Source organism: Chanodichthys erythropterus, chromosome 24 (assembly GCF_024489055.1).
Source record: "Chanodichthys erythropterus isolate Z2021 chromosome 24, ASM2448905v1, whole genome shotgun sequence".
NCBI lineage: Eukaryota > Metazoa > Chordata > Actinopteri > Cypriniformes > Xenocyprididae > Chanodichthys > Chanodichthys erythropterus.
The window spans coordinates 6,624,900-6,637,637 of NC_090244.1; the positions used below are offsets into that span (position 1 = coordinate 6,624,900).

Below are 12,738 nucleotides of genomic sequence, written 5' to 3' on the forward strand. Positions count from 1 at the left end.
AAATGTTGAATGAATGAGTGTCACGTCCAGCTTGTTTACTTCGAACCAGAAGACGTTCCCACGTTTGACGCAAGGCCTCATGGGGCGTAGGAAACTTGTGGATAAATTGTAATGGACTGGAGCTCACATTCACATCGGGAACGCGACCGCAAAAGGCACTTTCACGATCAAAGTGCACGCCACTGATAAGCATTGTAAATTAAGTGTGCACATACCAATGAAACGCACAGATCTCCTCTCGTGCGTCCTCCACTGGATGAGGCAATATCACTTTCGTTTCTATTTCAAATATCTGTTTTATAGATGCCATCAATGCTTTTGCCTTTTAAGATGTAATTACCGAAATCAAAACAGTCCACAAACTATAAATCCTCACGAAAACGTAAGCCAAGCCAGCTCGCGCGTCAACCTGAGAGATCAGCCTCCTTGAACGGTTTTGCTTGATTGACAGATGCTAACGTTCGGGCATGATTTATATACCATCGACCTGTCCTAAAACGTTAGCATGCTTTGATCGATGGTTTGGAGATCGCGTGTTTCTCCGTTCGAGAGCGCATTTCCTGTTCACATCTGCGACAAAACAGTTATTTACGAACGGATCGCTTACAGAAACGTGAAAATGGTCTCATTTGAAAGAAAATATCCTAAGCTAAAAGATGATATAGTGTGACTAATTGAAGCAGCCCTTATCAAAAGTGCGGGGTCGACTTCTATTTTTTCAAAACTGCGGGGGTCCTGACCCCCCCTGTCCCCAGTGCCAACGGCGCCCCTGGCTATTTAACTTTTGTATCATACTAAAGCGCTGATTTTGTACTCTTGACTGAATTGTTTGCTTTATTTCTTATTGTCTATTGTTATACCTTTTATAATGGCTATTATTGAACATTAAAACTGTCATTTAACAAAAAGTTTTATGTTATAGCCTATTTCATTTCATTGCAGTGAAGATAATCAGAGTATGCACAAATAGTATTACATTTAATATTTTTGAAATGTAAACGAAAAGAGACAGGGTTGTTTAACATTTCGTTTTGTTATAAATATATGCAGACATTGCAGATAATCAATCACTCGTTGCCTGTAGCTATTAATATGTTTTTGTTTTTTAAATAAAACGAAAAGAGGCAGAGTGATGTTTTATAACACATTTCGTTTTATTGTTGACTAAATATAACCGGAGAAGCCTGCGTCCGAAAACTGGAAAATGCTGCCTTCTGAAGACACATTTCAAGGCAGTAGGGGGCATCAAGGCACGTCCGAATCCAATGTTAGCTTCACTTCCTGTCTCATACCTTGTTCAGATCGATTTTTGAAGGAAGCATATATCTTTCTATTTGTAAAACGCCTCTGATCGTTAGACATATGCTTTTAAATCTATCAAACTAATAATATAACGAATAAATGAAATTATTCTCATAAAGGTGTGTCCAATCCGCTTCCTCTTCTCTGTTCCCTCACTGCGGCGATGGACAGCAACAGGTGCTCACAGGTGGGTTCGTGTTGTTCGTCCTCTGGACACCCTCATCGGGCGGCTCTGATTCTGGCCCGGGGTGGCAGTAAAGGAATCCCTTTGAAGAACATCAAGAATCTGGCCGGAGTTCCTCTCATCGGATGGGTGCTGAGAGCTGCCTTGGATTCAGGAGTCGCTGACAGGCAACTACATTTATATTTTCTTAATTGTTTAATATGACTTTAATATGTTTTTTTGTTGTTCAATATATGTGTATGAAACAAGCTGAAATGTTTGTGGTGGATATAAGTTTGTGGTCGTATTTAAAGCTCAAAATTAGGCTACAATTACCATATAGGCTGTTTTTAGCAAGGACAGAATTTGATCCTGAATTTATTCTTTTTAATATGGAATCTTGTTTCCTCCACGGAATAAACAATATAAAAGGCTAATCTCAAAATTCTAACTACCTTCCAGGAATTGCGAGTTTATTTCTCAAAATTCTTACATTTTTACTTGTAACCTATTTCCGCGAAAAAAAAATAATAATAAGTCGGTGGGAAAAAGCTAATTTATTTCTATGTCGCAAGGATACATTTATGTGTTTTATTCCGCGGCGAGTTTCCATCTTCTATCTAAGATTAAAATAGCCTTTTAGTCTTAATTCTTGTCTTTAATGACTGTGTTATGTGTGGCAGCGTGTGGGTTTCCACGGATCACGATGAAATTGAGCGGGTCGCAAAACTCTGGGGCGCTAAAGTTCATCGCCGCAGTCCTGAAGTTTCCAAAGATTCTTCCAGCTCTCTGGAGACTATCCAGGAGTTCATCCGACTGAGACCCGGTGAGACAGACCTTCATCATTTATGCCTCGCAAACAAACAAAAAAATGATCTGACTTGCTAACATAGATGAGATTTTGTATTTCAGTTAAAACTATAGTAAAATATAGTAAATTGTATAGGCCACTATATATTGTAGTATTTACAACACTTTATTAATGAAGGCTACAGCATTAACTATAGTGAACTGATCAACTGTAATACATATATAGGCTTCTTCAGTTTTTACTGCAGTAAACTGTTGTGTATATTGTTGTATAATATGCCTTATAGTTGTTGAAAACTTAGTACTGCATTGGGTAATTTGTTTATATTACTATTTGTTATATTACCACAACAACTATAGAATTAGCACAACAAATTAATTAAAGTACTTTACTATAGTTCAAAAACTCTATATTTACTATAAATTACTATAATATTTTTTCATGGGATGTATGCTATAATTTTTCTACATGTGTGTGTGTGTGTGTGTATGAATTGATATGGAAACTATATATTTTTTGTAATTTGAACAGAAAAAGAATATACAGTGCTAAAACCTGTTAACTTTTATAGTATATTTAACACTACTGAAATTCATGTAGCCTACCTTTTAAGAATTTTTTGAATGTAATTTTCTATGTAAATATATGTAACTTTAAATATTTTAGGAAGCACAAATTATGAATTATAAGAGAAAATTATATTTAACATATTGTCGAAATGTTGAGATGTTTTAAGCAGTATGAATTTGTGTAACTTTAAGAGGGAGAACTGGAATATAGAGCAATTACAAACAATTAAAAGAAGTCAAATATTTAAGCCTTTATTAAAAACCATTTAAGACCCAGAAAGGCCTGCAGCTTTATTGTGTTTATCATTTATTTTCTCTGTGTTTCAGAAGTGGACATCGTCTGTCATATTCAGGCGACGTCTCCATGCCTGCACCCTCATCACATCAGAGAAGCCCTGCAGATGATCACCGAACAGGGTTGTGACTACGTGTTTTCAGTGGTGCGCAGACACCAGTTTCGGTGGGAGGAGGTGAACGAGAAAGGTACAAACATCTCACAAACCCATAAAGAAAACAACTGCAGATTTTTGCTTTGTATAAATTTGTCATATCAGGACTTTCCAGTTGATGTTTATGACAAACAAAGTAGGTCAGAATAATATACTTTGATCTCATATCTTGGATCTGTATGGCACCTAACCCTGTGGCTATGATAATAGCAGGAATTACATCCGAACGTTTTTCACTGTAATTAGGGAGTAAGAATCCGACTCCTCTGAACATCGATGTGGCGCACAGACCTCGACGCCAAGACTGGTGTGGGGAACTCTATGAAAATGGCTCTTTCTATTTTTATACGAGAAAAGCCCTGGAAAACGGCCTTGAACAGGTGAACATTATCAAAATATGGTGACAAACCTGTTCCTTCACTTCTCAGTCATGGAAATTAGAATAATTTAATATAATCAAATTTAAATTAGCCTAGAAACACCACCTAAAGGCATAATGTAAATTTTATTTAACATTTTACACTATTTTATAATACACATTTACATTTTTTAATTATTTTTCAAGTGCCTGAAAAGCCCCTTTCCTGTACACCAGAAAGTACAAAAAAAGTGGAAAAATTTCATACATTTTGAAAATACAAAAATTCATGGAAAAGTACTTCTGAGGTAAATGTTCAGAGTAAGAAGAGGCACCGAAAAAGTTTGCGTTTAAATATTTTTATTTTGTTACGTTACGTTGAAATTTTCATGTGGAACATTTTCTTTGAAAATTTTTTTACTGAGATGATTTTGACACCATCTTAGAAAAAGATTTAATAATCACTGATATCACGACCAATCCTTTCTGTGTGAAACAAACTAAAATAAAGTACAAAAGTCAAATGTCAAGATGTTCATAAATACTTCCCACCGGCTTTAATGGGACATTAAAAACATTTTGTAAACTAAGAAATCAACATGACCCATGAGAGCTCATGACCTCAAACGCTCTGCTTCAGATATTTTGATCTGTTCTGTTTGTTTTAGTTGGACAAGTTCGCTTACTATGAGATGCTGCCTGAGCACAGCGTTGATATCGATGTGGACATCGACTGGCCTGTCGCTGAGCAGAGGGTTCTGAGGTGGGATATTTCAACAAACTCTGTGGCTGCTGGACAAAACACAGTAATGAAGATATAAATGCAGCTCTTTTCTGCAGGTTTGGCTACTTCGGCCAAGAGGAGAAAGCGGCGATCAGGCTGTTTCTGTGTAATGTGTCTGGCTGTTTGACGAATTGTCAGATTTACACATCGGTTTCGGGAGAGGACCTTGTGGCCATCAATGCTCGAGACGTGGCAGGCATACAGATGCTGCAGAGAGAAGATAAAGAGGTGCAGTCATGTAGGCTGGCACAAATAATGGGGCATAGTACCTATACAATGAAATAAAAATGTTCATTTTAACGGTAAAATTTACAGGCACAATATGTAAGATTTTCGGAGACCACTAGAACAGTGTTAAACATTTTGTTGACTTGTGTACTTACATTATCTCAGATGTTTCCAAGAATGTTTAAAGGGTTAGTTCACCCAAAAATGAAAATGCTGTCATTAATTACTCATGTCGTTCCACACCTTCATTCATCTTCAGAACACAAATTAAGATGTTTTTCATAAAATCCGATGGCTCAGTGAAGCCTGCATTCATGTGAGTACAGTGGTTCAACCTTAATGTTATGAAGCGACGAGAATACTTTTTGTGTGCCAAAAAAAAAAAAAAAAAAATAACACTTTAATCAACAATATCTAGTGATGGGCGATTTCACAACACTGCTTCATGAAGCTTCGAAGCTTTACGAATCTTTTGTTTTGAATCAGTGGTTCTGAGCGTGTATCAAACTGCCAAAGTAACGCCCCCCAATGGTGAACCATTGAAATTTCGAAACAGTTATAATGTAACGAAGCCTCGTTTACTGAAATCACGTAACTTTCATAGTTGATGCATGCTCCGAACCACTGATTCAGAGAAATCCAAAGAAAATAAACAATTTGAACCAGGACAGGGACCATGTCCATGCATCGCCTAGTGATACCTGCACAGGGTTGCAAGGTTTCCACAAAACCCACCCAATTGCTACTCAAAACTAGCCCTAAACTAGCCCAATCACGTTTCATGGAAGAGTCCCCCAATAAAAATCATGTTCTGGGAGTAATATCTGCGTTTTTGGCGGGGTTCCCCTGGTAAAATTCACATTCCAAGGGCTAAATATCATATTATTTGGGATCACTTCAACTTGTAGACTTGAAAAACAACCCGCGGCAACAGTGTTAAAGTAGCTCAATTCTGCGGGAAAACCACCGGCTGTGAGGTGAAGACAATCTCCCACAATTCAGCGCTCAATCTCGGCGTCATCAAGCTACGCCTTTGTTTTAAATAAAGACCTCTAGTGGCGAAAATTTACATATTGTGCCTTTAAGTCCCATAAAGTAAAGGCTGGTTGCATAAACCACTTACAGTCTTAAAATTTAAGACACTAATGTTTTTCTTGAAGAGTGGTTCTAATTTTTTAAAGTCTATTACATAAAAAGTAGATTGGTGTAATTCGAATTGGAAAAACAACATTGATTACCCCTTGGTTAACTGCAAGTTGGTCAAACTAGTTCTTAAGACACAGTCTTACTATAGTGACTAAGTTTATGCAACTGGTCCCTGGTAACCACAGCTGCAGTTAATTTCACTTTTTTTCTATTGTGTAGGAACACCTATGAACACACATTCACAATCCATTTTATTTATTCATACATCTATTTTTTTCAGTAACATGCAATATTAAGATCAGAAGAACATGTATTAAGAAAGTATTCATTTTGATTTCCATGTTTCATAACTTTCATTAGGTGATCCTCATATCCAGCATGAATGAGCCACTGTCCAGGGGTCTCCTGGAAAAAGTGGCCCAGCAGGCCAGATGTGGCCTCAGGATTGGAGAGCAGCAGAAAGGGCTTGAGGTTGAGCGGCTGATGAGAGAGAAAAATCTGCGGTGGGACGAGGTGGCCTTCATGGGTAAGTGTGTCATGTTGACATGAGAGATGAGAAGGTCCAAACGAATGGTATAAATAAACCTGGAACCACATGCAAAATAATCAAAGGTTTATTGAGCAGTCTGTGATGTTTTCCTTCACAGGTTCAGAAGCTGAAGATGTAGATGTCCTTTCTCAGGTGGGGCTGAACGGCGTCCCATGTGACGCACCTGTGGCTGATCTCATTGCAGCTAAATACATCTGCCAGAGACCCGGTGGCCTCGGAGCCATTCGGGAGTTTGCCGAGTACATTCTGACACTGGAGAAAAAGAGCACGTCACAGCACCAGAATCGCATTGACAGAGCTCATTTTTAGAACGTTTCTGTTTTAAACAGTCAGTTTGTTGAACTTTATCTTTATTGTCCTTAGAGGCAATTCTTTTTGTAGACAGCAGTACACATTCATGTCCATACAGCAACACAATACACATTGGATAACACATTAGATCATTTAAAAACATAATAGCAGCAGGTATGTGTCCCTGTGACACATGACAATGATCGAATTTGAATAAAACACCTGTGCGTGTCTGTTAACAAAAACACAACTGCGTTCCAGTTTATCTCTTCACTTGATCTCTCTCTCTCTGTTTATTTACAATGTATTAATATGCAATACTCATTTACTTGATGCACACTAACAATCGTCTTCAGTATGAAAGGGAAATGTCTTCATATCAGTGTCATCAAGGACAGTGTTGTGCATCAGGAGTTTTCCATTAACTATACATGTTACATATTTGCCAGTCCGAGGACATCAGGAAGGACACAGCTAAAATTAATCTGTAATGTTTAAGGTGTGATTCAGTTTATGTATGTGTGCATGTATATCCTACTTTTCAAAAGTTTGGGGTCATTAAGATTTGTTTTAAAGAAACAAATAAATGGTGCTTTTCAAACTTTTTTTGTTTTTTATAATATAAATGTTATTTTATGTATATTTTTATTGTTTTATTGTATTGTTATTTTCAACAAGCTACTATTTCAGGGATATTAAAGACTCCTGTAGGTTATAGATATTAAACTGGGCCATAACTTAAATTACTCTTAAGAAAAATTACTCTGAATTTGCTCTTACTATTTACTTTTTAGTTCTGTCTCAATTTTTGCATACACACATTTTGTGTACATTACCTAAATAAATGTTTATATATGAAAATTTAAGCAGTTGACATGAAATTTCAAATATTCAAATTAAAAACTAAGTTGTAACGAATAATGCGCTGCTGTGCAGAAGAGGCCGTAAAAACCTTTCTTGCATTACGCATCAGTATGCGGGAGCGGCAGGGTTAAAGCCTTTCTCCCCAAATTGTGCCATGTTTAATACACACCTTTCAAAGGGATTTCTGAAGTACTAGGAGAGTAAAGAGTTCTACCCATATTTGCTCAGCCCTACAATCATGAATTTACTACTATAGTAAGGGTGGAACTCCTTGCCTTCTTGTCTATTACCACCCACTGCAACTTATACCAACGACGGAAATAAGTGCAGTTATAATAGCAAAATTCGCTTGGTGAGGTCTGATCGCGCTCTGACAACAGAAGTGATGTCTCGCGCATATACTTCAATGAGTGCTAGACATCACTTCTGTTGTCAGAGCGCGATCAGACCTCACCAAGCGAATGCTGAATGCAGTTGGACATAGTGGTGTTTTAGAAGTAAAAAATGATATAAATACTGTTCGGTTTCTCGCACATACGATCGTTTCGTGTCTTAGGACATCAATGTGTCATCACGAGCTGCAGGGTTTAATTTGGACTAGTTTGTGCGTGTTTATTGACTCGCATTATAAGATTGACAGACATCAATGGTTGGAGTTAAAAATCATCATTTGTGTTCTACTGAAGAAACAAAGTCACCTACATCTTGGATGCACAGGGGGTAAGCAGATAAACACCAAATTTTAATTTTTGGGTGAACTATCCCTTTAAGGAGAGGATTTTTGTAATATAATATAACAATACACAATTACAGTGATGCTGATTGGGTTAAAGGGTTAGTTCAGCCAAAAATAAAATTTCTGTAATTTATTACTTACCCTCATGCTGTTTCACACCCGTAAGACCTTCGGAACACAAATTAAGATATTTTAGTTGAAATCTGATGGCTCCATGAGGCATTCATAGCCAGCAATGACATTTCCTCTCTCAAGATCCATTAATGTACTAAAAACATTTAAATCAGTTCATGTGAGTACAGTGGTTCAATATTAATATTATAAAGCGACAAGAATATTTTTGGTGCGCCAAAAAAAAAAAAAAAAGACTTATTTAGTGATGGCTGATTTCAAAACACTGCTTCAGGAAGCTTCGGAGCATAAATGAATCAGCGTGTCAAATCATGATTCGGATCACATGTCAAACTGCCAACGGCTGAAATCACGTGACTTTGGCGCTCTGAACAGCAGATTGCATGACTCAATAAATGCTGTACTCTTACTTTGATTCTCCTCCTCCTCGTCTGTGAATTTCCATTAAGATAATCCATTTCACTACAACACACAGAGACCAGGGGCAGAAACAGGATAGATAGTTTTCTCCAAAATTACTGGAACATTAAAGTCGATTATAGATCACGAATTCGGCCTCTGTGGCTCCCTCCGATCACCACCTGAGGGCTCCTTCACTGGAGTGCTAACTCTTTTGGACTTAATTTTGAGCCCACCTGTTCCCCTTCTGGTGGATTATAAAACATGCACTCTCACATACACGCACTACGAAGTCTTGTTTTGCCACGGCTGACATTTCTGAGCCTTTTCCCATGTGTATTGTTTTCCTGTGTATGACGGTGGATTGTTTATACTGTTATGACGTCTTGCTGCTTGCCCATCTGACTCCTTACCTGTTCTGGATACTGCCTGTTCTGACTGCTGCCTGCCCTGCCCCGACCCTGTGCCTGTCCCTTCATTACGTTTCTGCCTTGCCTGTGATAATGCTGTTGCCGGTAATTTACCCTTGCCTGTTCTGTCCTTACTATGATTGTCATCAATAAAGCTGCACATGGATCCCATGGCTTTTGACTACTCGTTACACAGACAAGGTGGACAATTTGCAACTTCATTTCTAACAAGATGTGATGCAACGTGATTTACATTAGGGCTGTCAAAAAAAAATTGAACTTCGAATTTTCGTCAAATTAAAAAAAAAAAAGAAAAAAAAAGGCACATTTGAATGTAAAACCCATGCATTTGAATTTTTGCAGTGTCAAGAGGAGCGCAAACCATGATGACGTAACTGACGCGGCTTGTTTGTTGTTAGGTTAGGTTATCCAGTACAGCACAGTGCAGGGTGCATTAATGTGATAAATGTAAGTCAAAAAGTGAGCGTGCTGATGTTGATGCAAGAAAGAAAGACTGCGCTGTCTACTATGGGCAACCAGGTGCGTTTCCCAAAGTGAACTATGGACGCAAGTTCTGTCGTCGGCCATAGTTGACTAAAGCCGAGTTCAGACTGCATGATTTTCAAAGCAGTCGGGTCACTGTTCTTTTCACACTGCATGACTATCTTGGCCAGCATTCAGTCGCTGCTGTGTTCAAACTGCACGATGGATCGGCGACAGAAGGTTTCACACTGCATGACTTTACAATAGGAAGAATCGCCGACAACTCTGTCTGGCACGCAAACTACGTTTCACAACCAAACACACGCGAGATGTGACAAGGAAACAACGCGATATCACGCAAGACCGGAGTTATTATTGTTATTAAAAACGGTAGCCCGCAAGAAGCTTGCAATATGAATTGCCTGTGCGCTGATTTGTAGCGAAAACAAGAAAAAGAAAAGAAGAATATGGAGGAGGAAATGGTTGAAATAAGTAGACATACTCCCAGCTAACACACGACGTAACAGTTACGTAATGTATTCGTACTTTTTTGGTAATTTCTTGACTTACTGACAACTTAACTACGACGTCGCATGCCAGTAATTTCATTACCTTCAGAATACCATCTCACAACGTCGTCAGTACGACCCCCTAACGTTATAAGATTTCCAAGGACGTTCCAGATACGTACTCTATTCGTAATATATTGGTAATTCCATGACTTACTAGTAATGTAACTACAACGTTGTATGCTCGTAATATTATTACCATCAAATTACCATCTCACAATGTCGTCAGTACGACCCCCTAACGTTATAAGATTACCAAGGACGTTCCAGATACGTACTCTATTCATAATATAATGGTCATTCCATGACTTACTGGCAACGTTACAGCTACGTCATGTGCTGGTGTAACACTCCTGGAAAGAAGTAAAATGAAAGAAGATAGAGTCTGCTGTGATGGCTTCTCGTCTCTTCATTTGCAACGAATGAAGCACATCACAGGCGCGCACCAACTTATTGTGCGATGAAGTCATGACGCAGGTATGCCAAATGAAAATAATTAATTTAGGAAATGCACAAAACAGACTTTACTTCTCAAAAAACACATATAATGAATTAAATACAATTTTATAATATTAGAAAAATACAATTAACTATATATTATCTTTGAGAACTTAATCACCATATCACACTCTCCCCCTCAAAATAAAGATGTCGTCCCGACATTGAATTGCTTAGTCTGTCACAGTAATACTCAAATTACAGTATTTGAACTCTTTTCACTTTACCCAACAGTTGTCTACAACATCAGATATTACAGCACTGTTATCATTTTCCTTGTACATTCTCCCCCCCTTTTTTTTTTCACAAGCATACATTCACAGTTGTGCTATTGCTCATTTCACCTCACAAGAGTCCTTATTTGTCGATAGACATGAGGCACTTGTTTGTAAATAGTCCCATGAGGTAATTCTAAAAAAAAAAATGGTTATTTGCAAACCACCAACAAGTCTCTGTTAGGAAGGAAAAACAGTTCATTCATTTGCTCTATCGAGAAAAAATGGCAAAGAGTCCTTCATGGAAGAAAAAAGATTAAAAAAAAGTGTCAAAAAAGAAAGTCTCAAAGTGATTCAAAGTGTCCACAGTTTCAAAACCGCACAACAGTCCATTATTTTTCAAAATCTGATAACAGTCCACTGTTTTCGTTTTGCAATAGTTTCTCACTATGGGCAATAAACAGTCCCTGGGTAATATTCTGTATCATGACATTTCATGCTTTCAACACAGGCCATACGGTGACTAGTCATGGGGTAGAATTCATGTGGTAGTGCAATTCAAAGTTAATAGCACACATATGGGGGATGGGGGTAACAAAGGGGTGTTGATACCCAGGGCGTCACAGCTGTCATCCCACTGGATGCAAAGTTTGGGTAGTGGTTGTTGCCCACTATCTGCACATTGTAGCATGATGGGGACCCAAGATTGTCGTAGGTAAACTTTTTAGGTGGCCGTCGTTTTCTCTTGGTGAACTGGTACTGGTTTTCTTCCTCTGAGGTCCTGTCTCTGGACCCAGGTGCTGCAGCTGCTTCCCTAACAGGTAAGTCTTGTTGCATTAGGTCAACAGCTGGTTCCTTTTCATTAAGCTGCTCTCTTATTTCAGGTGCAGACTCTGGACGAACTATCTCTGACTCAGCTGGAAGTGACTGTGGCCTTGGTTCCACTACTGGAGAGTTAGATCGAGTCTCAGAAGGTACTGACTGTTGTGATAACACATTTCTTTTTTCTAGGCAATCACTGCTTTCTTGTGGTCTTGTCTGAAAGGGCTCCACTTGAAAGTAGTACTCATCCTCTTCACTTTCATTATTATACTCTGACTCACATTCTCTTCCGCGGGCGGGCTGCGTTCTGCTGTTTCTTAGTTGATGTCCTTGTTTTGGTTTAGTACTGTGAGCTGGTGTGATTTCGAGAGGTAGATGGTCACATGGAAGAAGAAGACTGCGATGTAAAACTCGTGATCTACCTTTACTCTGTTCAGGTTTTACTTCGTAGACTGGTGCATCATCTGTCACCTGGCGCGTAACAACATGAACTTCATCCTCCCAGTAATTTCGCAGTTTCCCGGTCCCACCTCTCGGGGTCAGGTTTTTTACGAGGACCCTGCTTCCTGGGAACAGGTCAGTACATCTCACTCGTTGGTCATAATTCCTTTTATTTCTTTCTGCACACTTGTTTGCCTGTTCTCTCGCTATCTCACAAGCTTCCTGCATTCCCTTTTTCCATCGTTCCATGTACTCACTGTAACTTTGGGAGTTACTGTCGGAGTTGAGTCCGAAGAGAGCATCGATGGGCAACTTTGGTGAGCGTCCGAACAGCAGTTGGAAAGGTGAGAAGCCAGTCACATCACATCTAGTGCAGTTATATGCAAAGATTAATTTGTTCAGTGCATCTTTCCAATTAGCTTTTTGTCTTTCAGTCAGGGTTTTGAGCATCTGCAATAATGTCCGGTTAAATCGTTCCACCTGCCCATTCCCCTGGGGGTGGTAGGGGGTGGTCCTTG

The 12,738-nt window shown here is 38.7% G+C and overlaps 1 protein-coding gene across 1 annotated transcript; it reads left to right on the forward strand.

Annotated features, from left to right (window-relative positions):
- The first annotated feature begins 1,298 nt into the window (after nucleotides 1-1,298).
- On the forward strand, nucleotides 1,299-7,391 carry LOC137014859 (N-acylneuraminate cytidylyltransferase B-like). Its single transcript, XM_067379367.1, has 8 exons — nucleotides 1,299-1,653; nucleotides 2,149-2,291; nucleotides 3,173-3,328; nucleotides 3,541-3,674; nucleotides 4,321-4,415; nucleotides 4,493-4,664; nucleotides 6,171-6,336; nucleotides 6,458-7,391. Exons 1-8 carry the CDS (start codon nucleotides 1,466-1,468, stop codon nucleotides 6,667-6,669), a joined length of 1,266 nt encoding a protein of 421 aa, XP_067235468.1. The 5' UTR covers nucleotides 1,299-1,465; the 3' UTR covers nucleotides 6,670-7,391.
- Nucleotides 7,392-12,738: the final 5,347 nt, after the last annotated feature.

Excerpts from the sequence above, each read along its gene's own strand:
- LOC137014859 (XM_067379367.1), top strand. The coding sequence starts at position 1,466 with ATGGACAGCAACAGGTGCTCACAGGTGGGTTCGTGTTGTTCGTCCTCT. Across the intron at positions 1,654-2,148 it reads GATTCAGGAGTCGCTGACAG|CGTGTGGGTTTCCACGGATC; the intron begins GCAACTACATTT and ends TATGTGTGGCAG. Across the intron at positions 3,329-3,540 it reads GGAGGAGGTGAACGAGAAAG|GGAGTAAGAATCCGACTCCT; the intron begins GTACAAACATCT and ends CACTGTAATTAG.